Raw genomic sequence first — 18,985 nt, forward strand, 5'->3', positions numbered from 1 at the left:
AAAGAACAAGTACAGGTCAGGATACAGAGGAATATAGCAAAGACAGGAGACAGACACCTTCATTTGGAATGCTAGAATCCAACAACACTCAGGCAAGAAAGTGGTACATGGAGCTAGTTTAAATAGGTGCAGGTGGTTCTGGATTGGCAGACGGCAGTAGCAGATGCAAACAAGCTGCCTCTATAAATCTACAGCAGTTCACCAAATGCAAACTCTAGTGGCCAGAGGCACCACTGCAGCAGAGACCAGAAGGAGGAAGAAGACACTGAAAGACACAAAGACATGCAGAGCCAGGACCAGCATGGAGCACAGCAGAGGAGCAGACAGGAACACAGCAACGATGAGCAGGACTGGAACTTGACTAGCACCATAGGTGGTGAATAATAGAACCCAGTGGCGTTACATGCATGCACACTAGCCCAAGAATCTATCCCGTGCTGCTGATATTGGCATGTCACTACCAAACCGACTACAGCAGGGACCTACAATGCTTTCACACAAGGAGGTTGAATGGGCATGATAGACACTCAAGGCCTTTTTTCTTCTTTTTTTATGCACTGAACCTGGAAGCACTGTGATACCAGGTCAATCTCCCTGTTCTAAAAATCCATTTATATACAGTATATGGCCCTCAGATAAGGGATGTATCAGATATTCAACTTAATATGGTAGTTTTGGTGGTCTCCTTACAGGAGCCACCCCTTGGCTAGGTCCTTCCCTGGAGGGATATCTGAAAATTCTGTATTTTGAGACTCCTGAATGAGGCTCTGTGGACTCTTTTTACACATATGTATTTTCCAGGGGGCAATGCATCTAAATATCTACTATACTGAGCACCTATACTAGCAGCCTACAGCATCTTCTTTAACTGGTCTCCCTGAAATCAGTAATTGTTTTACCATGGTGGTCCACTAGGCATTGCTCCCGCCTAGTCAGAATATTACTCCAAATAGATGAGAGGCAACACTCCGTTAGTCGGGTATTTACTTAAAGGGACACTTAATATGGTGGTTTTAAAATTATAAAATTGGTGTTTTTATAGAAAGTTTGATATGGGGAGATGGGGGAGAAGGTTTTCTGCTTATAATGAAGAACTGTCCACCTATGTCAGGTCCGTATGTTATGTCTGTACTAAAAACATAATAAAACATAATACTATCAGCACCAAGACACGTCCTTGGCAATAGAACAAAAATAAAAAGAATAAAATAAAAAAGGCACACACCCATTGTATCTACTGTAGCCAAACACAGCAAGTATATACTGGTCTTGTGGAATCCTCAGTGATTTCTTTGGAGAGGATCCTAGTATCCAGCCCATGTGTTCCCTCCAGTGTGTTAGAGAACCTCAGCCTTCTCTTCGGTGGGATATCCCTTTTCTCAGATAACAATGTCACTTGGGTGCCGCTTGCCTCTGCTAGAACTCATCACACCTGCTGCTAGATCTGTGCCAACTCAACAGTTGAGTAGCCCGGCAAAGTAAATATGCATAGAGCGGATTCTGCCAGAAAAACAGCTAACATTACACTGGGAGCTTTAGAAACACATTTGGAATGCATGACGTCAAAACACATGTTTTCTCCACATTACAGGCCGTGCACACTGAGGGTGACGGTAGACCGCTGGCAGAAACATGCAGGGTTAGATGACACACTGCACAAGCTGAGTGTTTACAGACGAAAACCTTCCCTCGCAGGACACAGGTGCAGATGGGTTGTATATCAGGAGTCATGTTATACCCTCCGGATTTACTTAATGTTAGATTTTCTGCTACTCGATTAAGGTCAGGTTCACACGTTAGATACAGAGCCCGGGCTGCCCTGGAGTAGGACAAAGGTAGCCATAGACTTTAGTCAAAAGTAAGGCTGGGTTCACACTACGTTTTTGCAATCCGTTTTTTCAAAAAACTGATGAAAAACGGATGGAAAAAACAGATGCATTTGTGTGCATCCATTTTTTTCATTGAATTCCATTATAAAAAAAAATGGATCAAAACAGATTTGTTTTTTTAACATACACAAAAACATAGTCAACCTCATTTTTGTGTCCGTTAAAAAACAAACAAATCCGTTTTGATCCTTTTTTTATAATGGAATTCAATGAAAAAACTGATTGCAAAAACGTAGTGTGAACCCAGCCTAAGTTGAACCTGATGACTACAGTGAGTTTGTCCAACTCTGTTATAGGGGTAGCTCAGCAAAAAATAGCTTTCTTTCAAATCAACTGGTGCCTGAAAGTGGCAAAGATTTGAACTTGGCTTCTATTAAAAAAATGTCAAGTCTTCCAGTACTTATCAGCTGCTGTATGTCCTACAGGAAGTAGTATTCTTTCCAGTATGCAGAGCAAGAGAGGTTTTCTATGGGAGTTTGCTATTGCTCTGGACTGTTCAGACTGGAGAGAATACACTATATACTGTGTCAGACTGGAGAGAATACACTATTTCCTGCAAGACATACAGCATTTAAAGGGGTTGTGTCAGCGATGCCTAACGGAGGCTGGCGACATGATACAAATCTGGTGGGTGTGCCCGGGCATTCGGGAGTTCTGGGATAAGATTCTAAACATCTATACTGTATACTTTGGAAAGACTGTTGTCAATACTCCGCAACTGACTTTACTCTCACAGATTCCCGGGTCCCTTGCTACGATCAAGAAAGTGATGTTATGACATTTCTTGACCGCAGCCTGCATGGTTATCCCCCGACACTGGAAGACACCTCTCATACCCTCTATAGCAGAGTGGCTTAGTGAACTTAGGGATCTTGGCAGGATGGAGGAAATGATTGCGGAGGCTCATGACCAGTCTGCCAAGTTTGATAAAGTGTGGTTCCCCTGGCATCTGTTCATGGATTCAGAGAACTTTCTAGCCCTTATTCAGTAGTTGGGGAATTCTCATAACCTTACAGCACTGTACGTGTTGCCGAGCTGGGTCTTGGTGTCCGCCCCCCGCCTTCCTCTCCCTCTCTTCCTCTTTCCTTGTCTTCTCTCTCCCTTCCTGTGCTTCCCAGAAACGGTTGGTGTCTGGCGCAGCTTCTCTTTTCATTGAAGCGAATGTAGTTAAGCTGCAATACCAGACACATCCTAATGACAAAGGTGGCACTGCCACTGCAGGAAAAAGTGCCTGTGATATGTGTATTTCCCCAAAAATAAGATATCCTGCTAAAATAAGACACCCGAACTAGTCTACCAACTATCCTAAAGTAAAGCATCCCCTGCCCAAAGTAAGGCACCCCGGAAAGTAAAGCCAGCAATGCTTCCTGGGCTAAAAAGGGTATGCAAATGAGCTCTCCTCTAGGGAGAATACAGCTGTCTCTTTGTCGCCATCTATTAGTGCTTTGTATCATGTAAGTCAATGTCCAGCGTTAATGAGACAGCTTTAGAAATTAATGTAACTTGCGCATGCTCGAGTCTGATCGTTTGGCATTTGAATACCAATGGTTGAAGAAGTCGGATGCAGCCCTAGGGAGTCATGGAAATCATGGATTTATTTCATTATGTCACAAAAGTGCTGGATGAAGGTGGTGCCGTGGATATCACCTATCTGGACTTTAGCAAAGCCTTTGATACAGTTATGGTGGTATTACATGGGCCGATGGGGGCCCAATAATACCTGTAAACCAGCGCCGATCTGCTAGATCGGGGCTCGTTTACTGGGCCTATTACACGTCCCGATAATCGTTTAACAAGCTTAAACTATATGCTTTACCTATCCACGCTCCAGGGCTGCTCCTGCGGTCCGCTTCCCCACGGGTCCCGCACGCTCTAGCTTCAGAGCGGCCTGTCAACTGACAGGCCGCTCAGCCAATCACAGGCCTGGACAGCCACGGCCTGTGATTGGATGAGCAGCCTGTCAGCTGACAGGCCACTCTGAAGCTAGAGCGCGCGGGACCGGGGAGAAGCGGACCGCAGGAGGAGCACTGAAGCATGGATAGGTAATGTATATCGTCAGTCGCCGCCCGCGCACCGCTACGTGTAATGGCCCGACAAATATAGGTTCTAACCTATATCAGCGATCAGCCGATGACAGCGATCATCGGCTGATCGTTGTCTTTATTACACGGAGCGATAATCGGCCGAAGTTACAGACAATTGGACTTAATCCCTGGATAGTTCAGTTGATTTGTGGTTGGCTGAAGGATGGATATCAGAGGGTTGCTGGTAATTGTGTATATTTTGGGCAGAGACTGTGGTGGCCACAAGAGTCTGTTTATTAGTGACATAGGAGAAGGTTTGTTAGGCAAGGTTTGTCTGTTTGCTAAATGGCACAAAAGTGTGCAACAGGGTTGATATACCTGAAGGTGTCAGTAATATGGAGAATGCTTTAGCTTTGCTAGATAAGTGGTCCAAACAATGGAAATTGAAGTTCAATGTTTCCAAATGTAAAATAATGCACTCGGGGAGGAGGAATCCTCTATCCGAGTATCACATAGGTAGTTCTGTGTTGGCAAAGGCTTCAGAAGAGAAGGATTTAGGGGTAGTGTTTTCTGACAGCCTTAAAATGAGTCACCAGTGCAACCAGGCGGTGGGGAAAGGAAATCGTATATTGGGGTGTATAGCTAGAGGTATAACCAGTAGGAAGAGGGAGATTGTGATCCCGCTGTATAGAGCTCTGGTGAGGCCACATCTGGAATACTGTGTCCAGTTCTGGAGACCTCACCTAAAAAAGGATATTGATAAAATAGGACAGGTCCAAAGATGGGCTACAAAAATGGTGGAGGGTGTGAGGCATAAACCATATCAGGAAAGACTTAAGGATTTGAATCTGTATAGTCTGGAGGAAAGAAGAGAAAGGGGAGACATGATGGAAACCTTTAAGTATGCTAAAGGACTAAATAAGGTTCAGAAGGGAGTGTTTTTAGCAAAACAACTGAACTCAAGAACAAGAAGACACAGTGAGAGGTTAGTTGGGGGAAAGATCAGAAGCAACATGAGAAAATATTATTTTACTGAAAGAGTAGTAGATGTTTGGAACAAACTTCCAGCAGATGTTGTTGGTAAATCTACAATAACAGAATTTAAACACGCCTGGGATAAACATATATCTATCCTAAGATAATAAGAAGGAAAACCTATATCTATCCTAAGACAATAAGAAGGAAAAAAGTAAAAGGGCAGACTAGATGGACCCAGTGGTCTTTTTCTGCAGACAATCTTCTATGTTTCTATAGATACAGCCATAAGCCATATTCAATGGGGCCACATTAGATATTGGTCAGCGGGTTCCACACTTTTCAAGGGTTCCACACTTTTCAACAGGGTTCCAGTTTCACATGGGCATTTTTGCTAAAATAATAGACAGCTTGGACGAAGGGTAGAGTGAGGTTAGAGACTATAGCGGTCAGCCTACCAATAGTTTATGAGTCATTACTGGTCAGGAGAAGATTCAGCTTATTCACTTGATCTATAAAAGCCAAAATAATCATTAGCAATATACAAGACTTACTGGAAGGTCATCTGTCCATCCCCATGCTTCTTGTTGTTGTGGAAAGCTCCTGAGTAGGTCTGTCCCTCTTTGTCTACCAGTAAACCATGTCCTGTGTAAGGTCCGAGGGAAATAATGGTTATATTAGATACTAAGACAGTATATTGCAAAACTGCTAGCGATCACAACCCCTAAAGATTTCTTTAAAAAAAACATTGTGACGGGTACGCTTTAACACAATAAATATTGGGTGAAAAACACAAAATCCTCATTTACCTTCTCGTATACCGAACACAAACTCTCCTTCATATCTTGCGTCATCTTTATATTTCATTACTCCGTGTCCATGGAGTTCTCCATCCTGAAATTCCCCAGAATATGTATTTCCTGTAAATACAAAGTACAGTGGTACCTTGGATTAAAAGTAACTTGGATTAAGAGCGTTTTGCAGGAAGAGATCACAGTTTTTCAAAATTGTAACTTGGTTTAAGAGCATCGCTTTGGTTTAAGAGCTCCCTGTGCTGGGTGGGAGCAGGAGTTGGGAGGGGCAAAGTCTGCATAGTGGGGTATACAGCACTGTACTCTGACCCAGGAAGTCTCCCTCACCTTCCAAATCATAGCAGTTCCACTTCAGGCTGGGGCTTACATAAGGGGACAGGACTGTGGAGGTAATCTCATCATAGCTGTAACCCCTCTCTTCCTGGACAGAGAGCGCTGCTATACAGTGCCTACATCTGCCCTGCTCATTCCTTCATGCTCCCTGCAGTGTCTGTCAGCCCCTATCCTCTATATTTCTGCTATAATGTGCCTGCACTTACACTTAAAGGGGTAGTGCGGCGGTAAACAATTATTCACAGAATAACACACATTACAAAGTTATACAACTTTGTAATGTATGTTATGTCTGTGAATGGCCCCCTTCCCCGTGTCCCACCACCCCCACCCGTGTACCCGGAAGTGTGGTGCGCTATACATACCTGTCACGTGCCGACTCGTCTCCGATCTTCAGTCTGCGATTTGTCTTCGGACGGCCGGGCCGAATCCCTCCGAGCGTCCTGAGTGCGGGCCGCCCTCTTCAGCGTCGTCAGATGCTCAGCCGCGATTGGCTGAGCACAGTTTGGCTCAGCCAATCGCGGCTGAGCAGCTGATGACGCGGCAGAGGGCGGCCGGCACTCAGGACGCTCGGAAGGATTCGGCTGAAGACGACATCGCTGACTGAAGATCGGAGACGAGTCGGCATGTGACAGGTATGTATAGCGCACCACACTTCCGGGTGGGGGTGGTGGGACACGGGGAAGGGGGCCATTCACAGACATAACATACATTACAAAGTTGTATAACTTTGTAATGTGTGTTATTCTGTGAATAATTGTTTACCGCCGCACTACCCCTTTAACCATTTACACTGCTGTATAGAGAAGTTTCTATCACTGTTCTCCTGCAGAGCTCTGTGATTCTCACTCCCTGATTGGTCCATGCTGAACACACCCTCCTTCCCCATTGCAGTCATGTGACCACACAGACCTCTGACAGCAGCCCTGCTTCTCTATTCTAGCCTGTTGTACTACGCTACTGCATTATGGGGATCTGCAGTTCCATCCTGTATCTACAAACTTCTGCTGTTTTTCAGGTTTATGCACATAGTATACATGTTTCTCCTCACGCTGATTGCTATACTGAACAGTAACTTATAATTTGACATATGCAGCAGTTTCTTATTGTTTCTTTCATCTGTTCTACATGTAATTCAGAATAAAAAATCATTATTTTTGGGGGTGTAGAACCAATTGTCTGTATATCAGCGATTTTTTATGGGAAAATTTGCTTTGGTTTAAGAGTAGATTTGGATTACAAGCACGGCACCACTGTATATATTTTTTAATACTATTTTCCCTTTAAGGTGGCACATAGAAACATCAGCAAAAACAGATACAGTCAATGAGAGATATTGATAGGAGAGAGAACTTGCTATAAAACCTTATTCTGTATGTCTGGGATCAAGGTCACTCCAGACTGTGAGCCGCCCCCTGTGTGGACAGACACTGTGAATGGTGGGCATCTTTGTACAGGGGTACAGACTATGCTGGCGCTATGTAGGCAACAGGAAATAAATATCTGTAAAACTAAAAGACAGTAGACAGCTTTAAGTGAGCTGATACTGGAGAAGGGCCAATCGGAATATTTTCAACTGAGAGATCATCAATATTCATGTGTCTGATCCGCTGAGCTATGAGTGACATTGATTTACAGATTCAGTTCATGAGAATCAATGTTCCAAATGTTTCCTGTTAACCAGGCTTTGTTACTTAAACATTTTAATTGGAGAATCTGGAGCAAATCACTAAAAAAGACAAAACGATGATATGTTCAGTCTTATCACTTCACTCATCTCTTATGCCATCTGGATGGAATGTGTAGATGGGTTATATAAACTGGAAGCAATGGAAGCAAAGGGAGTTTCAATTACAGCTCCTAGGACTTAAAGTGTACTTGACCTGACATGTCACAGACCAGATCCAAAGCTGAGGGGAGAAGCACGTGGAAGAGCACTTCTCTCCTAGCTCTCTGTCTGCATGGAATTTTCGAGATGGTTCTATAGACTTATACAGCACCGAAATTTAAAAGAATGCAAGACCAAGTAAAACCTTTGACATTTGACATTTTTTTTAAAGTGACGGTGTCCATTTAAAATGTAACTCATTTCAGAGAACTTTTGACATGTCAAAACATATAAAGGGGTTTTTCAAAGGATAGGGGACAAGTATGAGATTGCGGGGGTGCAACCTCCATGCCCCCTGGGGATCTTACTATCGGCGACCCAGCTCCTTTGTTATGAATGGAGCCACTGGTCAATGTGTGACCTCCGGCTCCATTCATTCTCTATGGAGCCGCCAGAGAGAGTAGAGTACAGCTCTTGTCTCTTTCTGCCGGCTCCATAGAGGATGAAGGGAGTTGCCAGTCATGCGTAGGCCTGTGGCTCCATTTATAACTAAGGATCTGGGTCGACTAGATAAAAAGATCTCCATGGGGCACAGAGGTCCAACCCCCCGCAATCTCATACTTGTCCCCTATCCTGTGGATCCTGTGAAATGCTTTTCATTGTCGCTCACAGAGGTGTGGCCAGGGCTTTAAAATTCCCCAGGTTGTGATGCCTCTCCCCGCTGTGCGTCTACTCACAGTCACAAACCAGTAGGTCCAGAGTGGGCTGTATCTTTCAGGCCCCTATTACACAGAGCGATAAACGCCCGAATCTGGCCAATTCGGCTGATTATTGGTCGATGTAATACCGACAACAATCAGACGATGAAACAATCATTGGCTGATCGTTTCTTTAGACCCTGACCTAAAAACATCGGGTGCTGACTGCACGTGTAATAGCAATGCACGGCCAGCGGCCGACAATTCTACAAGCAGTTTACATTACCAGTCCACGTTCCCGGTCTCCTCCTGCGCTCTGCATGCTTCTTCCCTGGTCCTGCGCTCTGCAGCTTCAGAGTGGTCTATTGCAGCTGATAGGCCGCTCAGCCAATCACTGGCCATGGTGTTCCTGGCCAGTGATTGGTTGAGTGGCCTGTCAGCTCTAACGGGCCGCTCTAAAGCTGCAGCATGTAAGACCAGGAAGGAATCATGCAAAATGCAAGAAGAGACCAAGAGCTTGGAGAGGTAATATAAAAACTGTTTAGGCAAAGGCAGCACAGACATCGCTAACGATGTCTGTGCAGCCCTTGCTAAATAATTATTGGGCCATGTAATAGGCCCATTAAAGGAGCGCCAATCTAACAGATAGTACTGATATATAGTATAGTATTGATCGGCCTATGTAATAGCACCCTAAGGCATTGATGGGGCATGCACAAATTTTCCTGTAGGCCTGTCTGTCAATCATGCAGGGAGAGGGCATCTCCATGGCCCCATAAGTTTATAAAGTAGCTGCCGGAACGGAGATCGTTGAGAGCCAGGGAGTGAAATGTGCTACCACACACTTCTCCTTGCCCACTCTACAGATCAGTGGCGGTCTGAGCAGTGAGACTCCGACCGATCAAAACTTTTAACATGCCCCTGTGACATATGAAATATGAAAGCTGTGCCCATCTTCAGCTTTAAAAATACACTATGGCCCACCCAGTATTCACCTAGCCCCCTCCCCCCTCCTTAGCTATAGATCTGCCCTTCCACTACACCAGCCTTTCTAGTGAGATTCTTGACTTTGAAATCCATGACAAATGTTGGTAATAAATGTAAAAAAAAAAAAGTAGTGTTTTAGTGTTAAACAGCATACAGTAAACAGCATATATATTACTGCATGCCACCCCCAACACCAAACCCCCGCCCCCACCATGCTCATCTTGCAGCTTGTCAATATGATATATTTAATGTGATCTATACAATAACACTGGACTCCCATCCCCCCTCCCTCCCCGGACGGCTGTCACGACCAGTATACCCATTCCTCCCTGACGCTCTCTGGTCTAATAGGAACATGGCACTGATAAGGAACAGGTGGTACATGGAAGTTTTTTTCTTCATTCCATAATCTATAACCTCTCTAGTCAAAATGACAGAAAACTTTTATTTCTTTGTAAATTAAAAACACGCACATCAGTATTGAGGATAAAGTGCTGCGAAAACCGCCTTCTAAATTAAGCCATATGTTCCGGAGAGATGGCCCCCGCCGCATCTGAGAAACCATGAGAGCCTTTCTTTCCATAGTGCTTCATAAATTATTCTGCATACCAAAATTCAGCACAAGGCAGGGTTTCAAGAGCTTGAGATATTAAAGCCATGAAAATTCATGTTTGCAATGGAAACTCTGACGGATTCCTCCCATTGATAGGAGCTGACAAGCCTTTGATTACAGCCGGTTTTGTTTTCTATTTACTGAGACAATGAGACAGGAACTTACCCAGTGCTGCCCAGTAGCGCTGTCCATTGCCAGTAATTTCTCCGTGTATAAACTCCCCTTCGTAGTAACTTCCATCTCTAAATAAAAGCTTCCCGTGACCTGCAATAAAAGGGATAAGTGCTGGCCATTACTGCCTCTAATGACTCTCTCTCTGTTATATATATGTTATAAACTATTGATTACACAATTATTAGAGGATTTCCACGAGTGTGGAGAGCACAATTACACTTAGGCTAAGAGACTTCCAAAATGTGTGTTATATAAAGCGTGTCCCCCACATGAGCCATGGCTGGCAGCAACCTCTAAATGCTGGGAAAACACTTTTTTGCCACTTTTTTGTCCTTTTTGCCCAGAATATGGACTTGGAGATGATGGGGTATCTGCTTTATAATGGGGGCTACTAGAGCTAACAGGTCTTCATTAGAGTTGAGCGAATCCTCGAGCTTGCTCGGGTTTGTCCAAAGTTAGGGTCCTATTACAGGGGCCGATGGGGGCCCAATCATTTTAGTAAAGGAGTGTCGATCTGCTAGATCGGCGCTCGTTTACTGGACCTATTAGACAGCCCGATAATCGGGCAGTAAGGGCTTCATGGACATCATTAGTGATGTCCATGCAGCCCTTGCCCAAACACTAGACACCTTACCTCTCCCCGCTCCTGGTCTTTTCTCCTGTGCTCTGCAGCTTCTCAGACCCCGCAGTAGCAGCGTTTGACCGTTAAGCTGAGGAAGACAGAAGAGAAGGCCAAGAAGCGGGGAAAGGTAAGGTGTCAGGTTTTTGAGCAATCGTCAGCCATTGGCTACGTGTCGCTATTAATAGATCCAAACCTAAAACAACAATCGGCCAATGATCAATGTCATCGGCTAATAATTGTCTCTATTACACGAGTCATAATCGCCAGAATCAGCCGATTATCGCTCCACGTAATAGGGCCCTTAAGCATGCAGTATTTTAATACCGGTGACTGCAGAAGTTGGCATAGGCTGCACCCATGTTTTCCAGGATTCCCTAGGGCTGCATCCAACTTCTGCAGCCACTGGTAATCATTGGCCGCACGCTCTGGTTTGGATGAACCTCAGCATGCTCAAGTTCTGCTCAATTCTAGTCTCCACTTTTTAAGATGATACAGGGTTGTCACTTGCCGAGGAGAAATACTGGTAGTGAGTCCGCCAGTCCTGGTAGCAGCTCATAGAGTATGGGAAGGGATTTAGTGTTTCATAGTAACAATGGGGACTTGATTTCTGAGCCATTGATTCCGATTGTTATATCTGGAGTTGCAAAGTAATTTTTCCCCCTTAATATGGAACAACAGGCATCCACCTCCTAAGGGTTTTTTTCTTCTGGATAAACACGGTAAGATTCAGACCTGATGGACCCATGTTTTTTTTTTAACTTTATCAACTATATAATGTATCAAAGAGGAAGTACTTCTCAAAATGTAGTTGTTAAAGGGGTTATCCAGTGCTACAAAAACATGGCCACTTTCTTTCAGAGACAACACGACTCTTGTCTCCAGTTCAGGTGCGGTTTGCAATTAAGCTCCATTCACTTCAATGGAACTGAGCAGCAAAACCCCGCCCAAGCTAGAGACACGAGTGGGGCTGTCTCTGGAAGAAAGTGGCCATGTTTTTGTAGCGTTTGATAACCCCTTCAAAGTGAATCTAACCCCAACAGTGATTGGGAACACATGGTAATGTTGCACAGATTACAATTAAATCATATCTTTCATATCTGTATCTGTATGTTTATTTTCACCAGAAGCTCTGTTTTATGGGCAGTGGAAGTGTCAAGGAGGCGTGGCCTTGTGCAAGAGGGATGCAGTGTCTGAATTCCCGCCCTCTTGCAGCAGGGTTTGGCTTACTGATAAAGAAAACCCTCCCATCTGCCTTTGTGTCTGATGGCAGTATAAGCGTGAAGAGTTATTGAAGCAGTGGTATCACTCATCACACACCTGTGCACCATCAGCGAGACAGGAACAGATCTGATCTGTAGGTATTTACAGTGAACGGTGAATTCTTCATATTTAGTGCTGCCCAGTTATAGCCCACAACCGCTCCTAAAAGATTATAAATTATGGAAATGAATTGCCTTACCATGTTTTTTACCGTCTTTCCATTCACCTTCATAGCGGAAAAATGAATTTTCATAAACATAAACTCCATAACCTTAAATAAAACAACAAAAAAGCAATAATGTAATAACCAACCTCAATACATTCGGTAAGAACTTCTCTTGTGCTGCACCGATTCTCTGGAACCCATAAAACTTTTTTTTATACTTTGACAAACAACATTGAGCAAACATCCACAGTGCAGGGAAAAAATGTAAGTGAACCTCTATGTTAATGAAAGAAGAACTAACTGGGAATGGAGATGGGACTGGATGTATGCCTCACAGGTATTTTACCCATTGAAAAAGACACACAAAGACTTGTTACGAAAGATGAGCGAATCTCAAGCATGCTTGGGTTAGTCTGAACCCGAGTGTGCGGCATTTGATTACCGGTGGCTGAAGAAGTTGGATACAGCCCTAAGGACCGCGGACAGCGATTGGCTGAGCGGCCTGTCAGTGCAGGGATCAGAACAGAAGAAAACAGAAGGCCGAGCTGCAGCTGCAGAGACCAGGGAAGGCCCGAGGACACCGGGGAGCATGGTAAGGTAAGTAAATACTTTATTATTTTACACTGAAGGCAAGGGCTACACGGACATCGCTTGCTGCCCGATAGTCGGCCAGTGTAATTGCTCAGTAAACAAGTGCTGAAACAGCAGATTGGCGCTTGTTTACACTTTATGATCGGGCCGTGTAACAGGACCCTATGGCTGTATCAATGTTTTCCAGGATTGTATCCAACTTCTTCAGCCACCGATGGACAATGGCTTGCAGGATTTCCTTGTCAGCTCAGGTCCTGTATAATAATTGGAAGTTGTGATGTAGCTCTGGCAGACATGTGAACCTAGCCTTACAATGCGCATGAAATATATATAACACTACAAGAACTACTATGAGGGATTTCCATGCTGTTTAAGTAAATATCACTTTATGTCTCCTGCTGTATTGTCTCCTATTTGCATCCCAGGGATGTCCATACCCACCACAGTATGGTGACATCATTGCTCTTCATATCTCCCGGTAGGACTTAATACAATATAACTAACCTAGGTAACCCAATTTAATATAAACAATGAAATGACCCCATCCAGTCCATTATAAACGTTTCTGTGCCTCAGGACTGTGACAGTCATTGCTGACCACATTGCCAAGAATCTTTAAAGTGGCAGCTTGCACAGTTCCCATAAATGACATTAGTTCCATATTAAGCAGTGGGTAGTTTTTCAAACCAAATGTCAATTTCGACGCCTGCCAAGACAAAGATGGACTGTTTACATCACGCTGTCTTAAAAGGTTATTTTTCGTTTTAAGTCACTGTATCAGATGGCAATATATTAAACTCTCCAATGAAGTCAGCCTCTGTAAGCAGGTAGACGGCCATAGGAATGTGCAGGACTCTGCGGAGACGAAAGGACAATGTGCTCTCTGAGTCATCGCTATTTCTTTTGGATGGAGCTGAAACAGGGCAGCAGCTGCTGTAGAAAGTTTAGTTTGGCCCAATCCTCTCGATGTTATAATCATTTATTTCTACATAACACTCTCGGGTCCACGGCTGAGCTCTACAGTCACCATGTTACCTTAATATAACAGCGAATTTGAATACATGGGTCATTGGGTACTTTCCATACACCATAATGTTAGGCCTTGTTTTATCTTCGTTCAATCTCGGCACTCACCATAATGCTTCATAATTTTTTATTGTAGAAAAAAGTCCAACACAAAATACAACAGCAACAGGACCAGGGCTGTGGAGTCGGTAAGCCGCAGCTCCAACTCTAACTCAGACTCCTGAATTTTATCAGGACCGACTCTGACACCCGACTCCTGCTCCTTCATAAATGGCCGGTCATATACCAGGGGAGTTATTTATCACACTGGCTCAGCAGCTTCTCCCTAATGTCCTAATGTCCTGGGGTGACTTCTGAGGGAATAAAGGAATACTGTATATAAAGCAGATTCTCCTGTGTGTGCAGTGGATGCAGCAAGTCTCCAGCCTCCATGTCCTGAACAACTCAGAACTAGACTAGATGGAGCAGGTGGTCTTTTCCTGCTAACAGTCTTCTATGTTTCTAACTAGATATTCACCATACTTAAAGAAACACTGCTAACAATGCCAGATCCCTGTGATATAGAGGTCAGCCATAGTGATATACAGGGGGTCACACATAGTGATATAGAGAGGGGTCACACATAGTGATAAAGAGGTCACACAGTGATATAGAAGGTCACTGTGGGGGCACGCAATAGCACGCACACACCCACACAGCCTGCTGCAGCTATAGCACACACACACAGCCTGCTGCAGCCATAGCACACACACCCACACAGCCTGCTGTAGCCATCACACCCACACAGCCTGCTGCAGCTATAGCACACACACACACACACACACACACACAGCCTGCTGCAGCCATAGCACACACACACACACAGCCTGCTGCAGCCATAGCACACACACACACACACACACAGCCTGCTGCAGCCATCACACCCACACAGCCTGCTGCAGCTATAGCACACACACACACACACACACACAGCCTGCTGCAGCCATAGCACACACACACACACAGCCTGCTGCAGCCATAGCACACACACAGCCTGCTACAGCCATAGCACACATACACACAGCCTGCTACAGCCATAGCACACACAAACACACACACAGCTGCAGCCATAGAACACTGAAGAAAAACACACAATCTTCTCCCAGAGAGAAAACACCACACGGAGGACAGAGGTTACAGCTACACTACTTATGTCTTCTCCTCCTCTATATTACACAGGATATCTTCATATTACACTGCTGCTCATATACAATCATCCAGCATCCAGGAAGAGAACAGCACAGGTCTCCCCCCACACATTGTTTCTGAGCTGGAAGAGTCCAAACTGAAAAATAGAGACCGACAACTTTTCCATGACCACCCTTATGTAATAGGGCCAGCGTCCTATTAGAATGTTGCTCATAATATATATTCATGAGCAAAACTTATAAAATTCATATCAAAATTCAATTCTACATTTTTTAAAGATTTTTTAAAGCTGGAGTCGGAACATTTTTTTCCGACTCCAACTCCGACTCGGACTCCAGCCAAAACTAGCTCCAACTCCAACTCCACAGCCCTGAACAGGACGTTTCAGCGTTAAGCCTTCCTCAACTGACTGTTGCCATTGTATTTTGTGATGGACTTTTTTCTACAATAAAAATTATGAAGCATTATGGTGAGTGCCGAGATTGAACTTTTATAATATCATTGGAATTTCTTCTTACTGCGAGCGCCACCCAAGACACAGAAGTGCAGTCTAAAAGACTTTTTCCTACTTGTTTTATCTTTAACACATAAACTAGAAATGCAATATCATATGTCTTTTCCATATGTTGTCCTTATGGTGGTACTGGTGGATTATATGGACTGGCGGCCCAGCTTGCATGTCTATGGGCTAGTACTGGATGCCATATTAAAAAAAGTAGCAATTAGCAGAGGGTGAAATGAATAAATTATTTGTTCTGCTGGATTGTTACTATATATATATATATATATATATATATATATATATATATATTGCATCACATTGCACAGCTGTTACGCAATATATGCCATGTACATTGATCTTTTCCACAAGCTGATTATGGGTGTGGAGCATTGCTAGAAACACTCCTTCGGCCAAAAATCGGCCAGTGTAAAAGTGGCAGCGACGAGCTGAGGAGAGGGAGAACGCCTGATCCTTGGCTGATCTTTTGTGCTGCTTAAAGGGGTTGTCTAGCGAAAATCTTTTTCTTTCAAATACACTGATATCCCATACATCAGCTGCTGTATGTCCTGCTGGAAATGTTGTTTTATTTTCAGTCTGACACAGTGTTCTCTGCTGCCATCCTTTGGCCAAGACAGGAACTCTGTCTCGGTTTTATATGAATCCCCATAGAAACCCCCTCCTGCTCTGGACAGTTCCTGTCTCGGCCACAGATGACAGAAGTATGGGAAGACTTGAGATTTTTTAATAGAAGTAAACTACAAATCTATATAACTTTCTGACACCAGTTGATTTGAAAGTAAAAGATTTTCGCTGGACAACGCCTTTAAGGCCAAGTTCATACAATGTTATTGTTTATTAAACAACGGCCGTTGTTGCACATTAACCCCTATGGAATCCCAGCTATAGTGTATACGCTCTGTATACACTACGGCCGGGATTCAATGCGGCCGCACAAAATAACTTACATTGTGTGCTTTGGCTAATTAATATGCGGGTACAACCGAATATACTCGCATTCCAATTAAGTTGAAGTGATGTTCAACCGGTCGATACTGCAGTATCGGCCAGGTTCGACATCTCAGAGAGAGGCTGTTCTGTGACGAGGCCGTGTCACAGAACGGCCGCTGTTTTGCCATGTGGAAACATGGCCTTAAAATGTCTTGCACATCTCCCTGTGTTAACAGGAGACGTGTGGATGATAACAATATATTTAAATGGACGCGTGAACAATACAGTGATCGTCTGTGCGGCCCAGCCCGGGCAATTACCTGTGCTTTCTAAAGGCTCTCCAAACGAGCAATGGAATCCGCAGCAAGTTATCAGTGTGATTTCCGTAGTGTGCCCATATCCTAAGGGTATGTTCACACAGTGTCACGGCTTTAAGGCCCTATTCCACCAACAGATCCGACGACAGATTATCTGCCAAAGATTTGAAGCCAAACCCAGGAGTGGATTTGAATAGAGGAGAAATCCAGTCTTTCCTTTATGACCTGTTCTCTGTAAATAGTCTGTTCCTGGGTTTGACTTCAAATCTTTGACAGATAATCTGTCGTCAGATCTGTTGGTGGAATAGGGCCTTTATTCTATGAGCGGAGAGCGACGTAAGCGGAGGCTCCCCAGCCCTCCTATAGAGACACTGTGTGCCATTTAGACACTGGCGGAATTCTGCCGCTTTTACTCAGTGTGAACATACCCTAAGGGTAGCTTCACACGTACTGGTTTTGCAGCGGATTTCCTGGTACTGTCACTTCAATGGGGTTACATACCCGCAGCAGTATTTTCAATCAGTGCACGGCACTGTTACCCCATTGAAGTGACAGTACCAGGGTTCACAGCGGATTTCGCAGCGTCAAATTCGCTACGAATCTGGTATGTGTGAAGCTACCCTAACTATTCCTGATCTGGAATAATGGGCCTATTACACGGGTCGTTAGAGGAGCAAACGAGCGCTCTCGTTCCCCGCTCGCTGCCGCCGCTATTCAGCGTGGCTGCAACGAGCGGGTGAGTGCGGGAGGGGCGGGGGGGCGCGGCGGGGGGGGCTGCCCGGGGGATCGCTGATCGTCCGGGCAGCCCATAGGATATAGCAGCGCCTGCTGCCGACGCTCCTATTCAATGGAGCGACAGCAGCAGATCGCTGCTATATCAGTCGCTTGTTTTTCAACATGTTGAAAAACAAGCGACTGCAACGACTGAAAGATGTCGGCTGATCGTTGCACTCTATTCCACGGGACGATTATTGTCCGTAGCGGCCAATATCGGCCGAATACGAACGATAATCGTTCCGTGGAATAGGGCCTTAACTCTTTTTCCTGAGATGATGTATTGGAATTACATAACATCTACCAGCCTTTGGATATTCTGGTAGACCCCAGATAAATTCCATAAAGGGTTAAACAGGGATTGGAAATAAAATGTTATTAGCAATAAGACTATAGGGACAATGCAGATGACCTGTCCTTATTGTGCCAAATTTTACAAAGCCATTTTTCCTATATTAAGCTTGTGTTTTATATATTCTAATAAACTTTATTTTTTTTTTTTAAGTCATTTCGTAGTAAAATACCTGCGTGTACTGGTTAAATATTCATTATAAGCCATATGCATTGAACCTTATAACATGAGAAATCATACGGTCTGGCTGCTAATGGTTATAATGTTCCTCGCTAGGTCACAGGAAATACGGAGGACTCTGTTGCTATGACTTTCCCCCATACACAATAACAGGTATGAAGTAGATGGAGACATGATCAGGATCACAGTCCCTGAGGATGCAATTAGCTCCCAACTATTTACATCTATGAACCACAATTATCTCCAGCATTAAAGGAAAGTCACGGCATACAGACATTAGATGAGACCTCAGAATGGGAGCAATGATCCAGAAAGATTAGATGAAGGTCCCTCTAATGCCGGACTATCAGAGATTTACTGGCGATCTCTGGATGCTACTATCGGCTGTGCAATTTGTTGTAGGAATATCTATTATGATCTGTCACATTGAAATGCAGTCCTATCTGTGGGTATCCTATTATAGAGAAAGAGAGCTGTACAGATGGCTGCCGCCAAGGAGAGCGCTATACAGCAGCCACTGTGGCCTTTGGTGGTTGTGGTATTACAGTGTATAGGGCTGGTGTGTCTACCCAATACAAAACTGTCCTACACTTTGTGAATGGTACAGGGATAAGCCCATACTACTTGTATAACATCATTAATCCAGTCATTGTGTCTCTGCATCAACAACACAGGCCTAATATCATCTTCAAGGAGGACAAGGCTCGAGGTCACACTATTATGCAA

At 44.3% G+C, this 18,985-nt stretch overlaps 1 protein-coding gene across 3 annotated transcripts in view; it reads right to left on the minus strand.

The window, feature by feature from the left end:
- MORN1 (MORN repeat containing 1) overlaps positions 1–18,985 on the minus strand; it is a 268,243-nt gene that overhangs the window by 235,974 nt on the left and 13,284 nt on the right. For all 3 annotated transcript variants that reach the window (XM_069948672.1, XM_069948670.1, XM_069948669.1), the window contains exons 2-5: positions 12,415–12,486; positions 10,325–10,423; positions 5,698–5,808; positions 5,443–5,533 (exon numbers count right to left, since the gene is read on the minus strand). In XM_069948672.1, coding sequence (XP_069804773.1) covers positions 5,443–5,533; positions 5,698–5,808; positions 10,325–10,423; positions 12,415–12,486 — 373 coding nt within the window. The remainder of the gene's footprint in view (positions 1–5,442; positions 5,534–5,697; positions 5,809–10,324; positions 10,424–12,414; positions 12,487–18,985) is intronic.

The sequence above is a fragment of the Dendropsophus ebraccatus genome, chromosome 12 (genome assembly GCF_027789765.1).
Source record: "Dendropsophus ebraccatus isolate aDenEbr1 chromosome 12, aDenEbr1.pat, whole genome shotgun sequence".
NCBI lineage: Eukaryota > Metazoa > Chordata > Amphibia > Anura > Hylidae > Dendropsophus > Dendropsophus ebraccatus.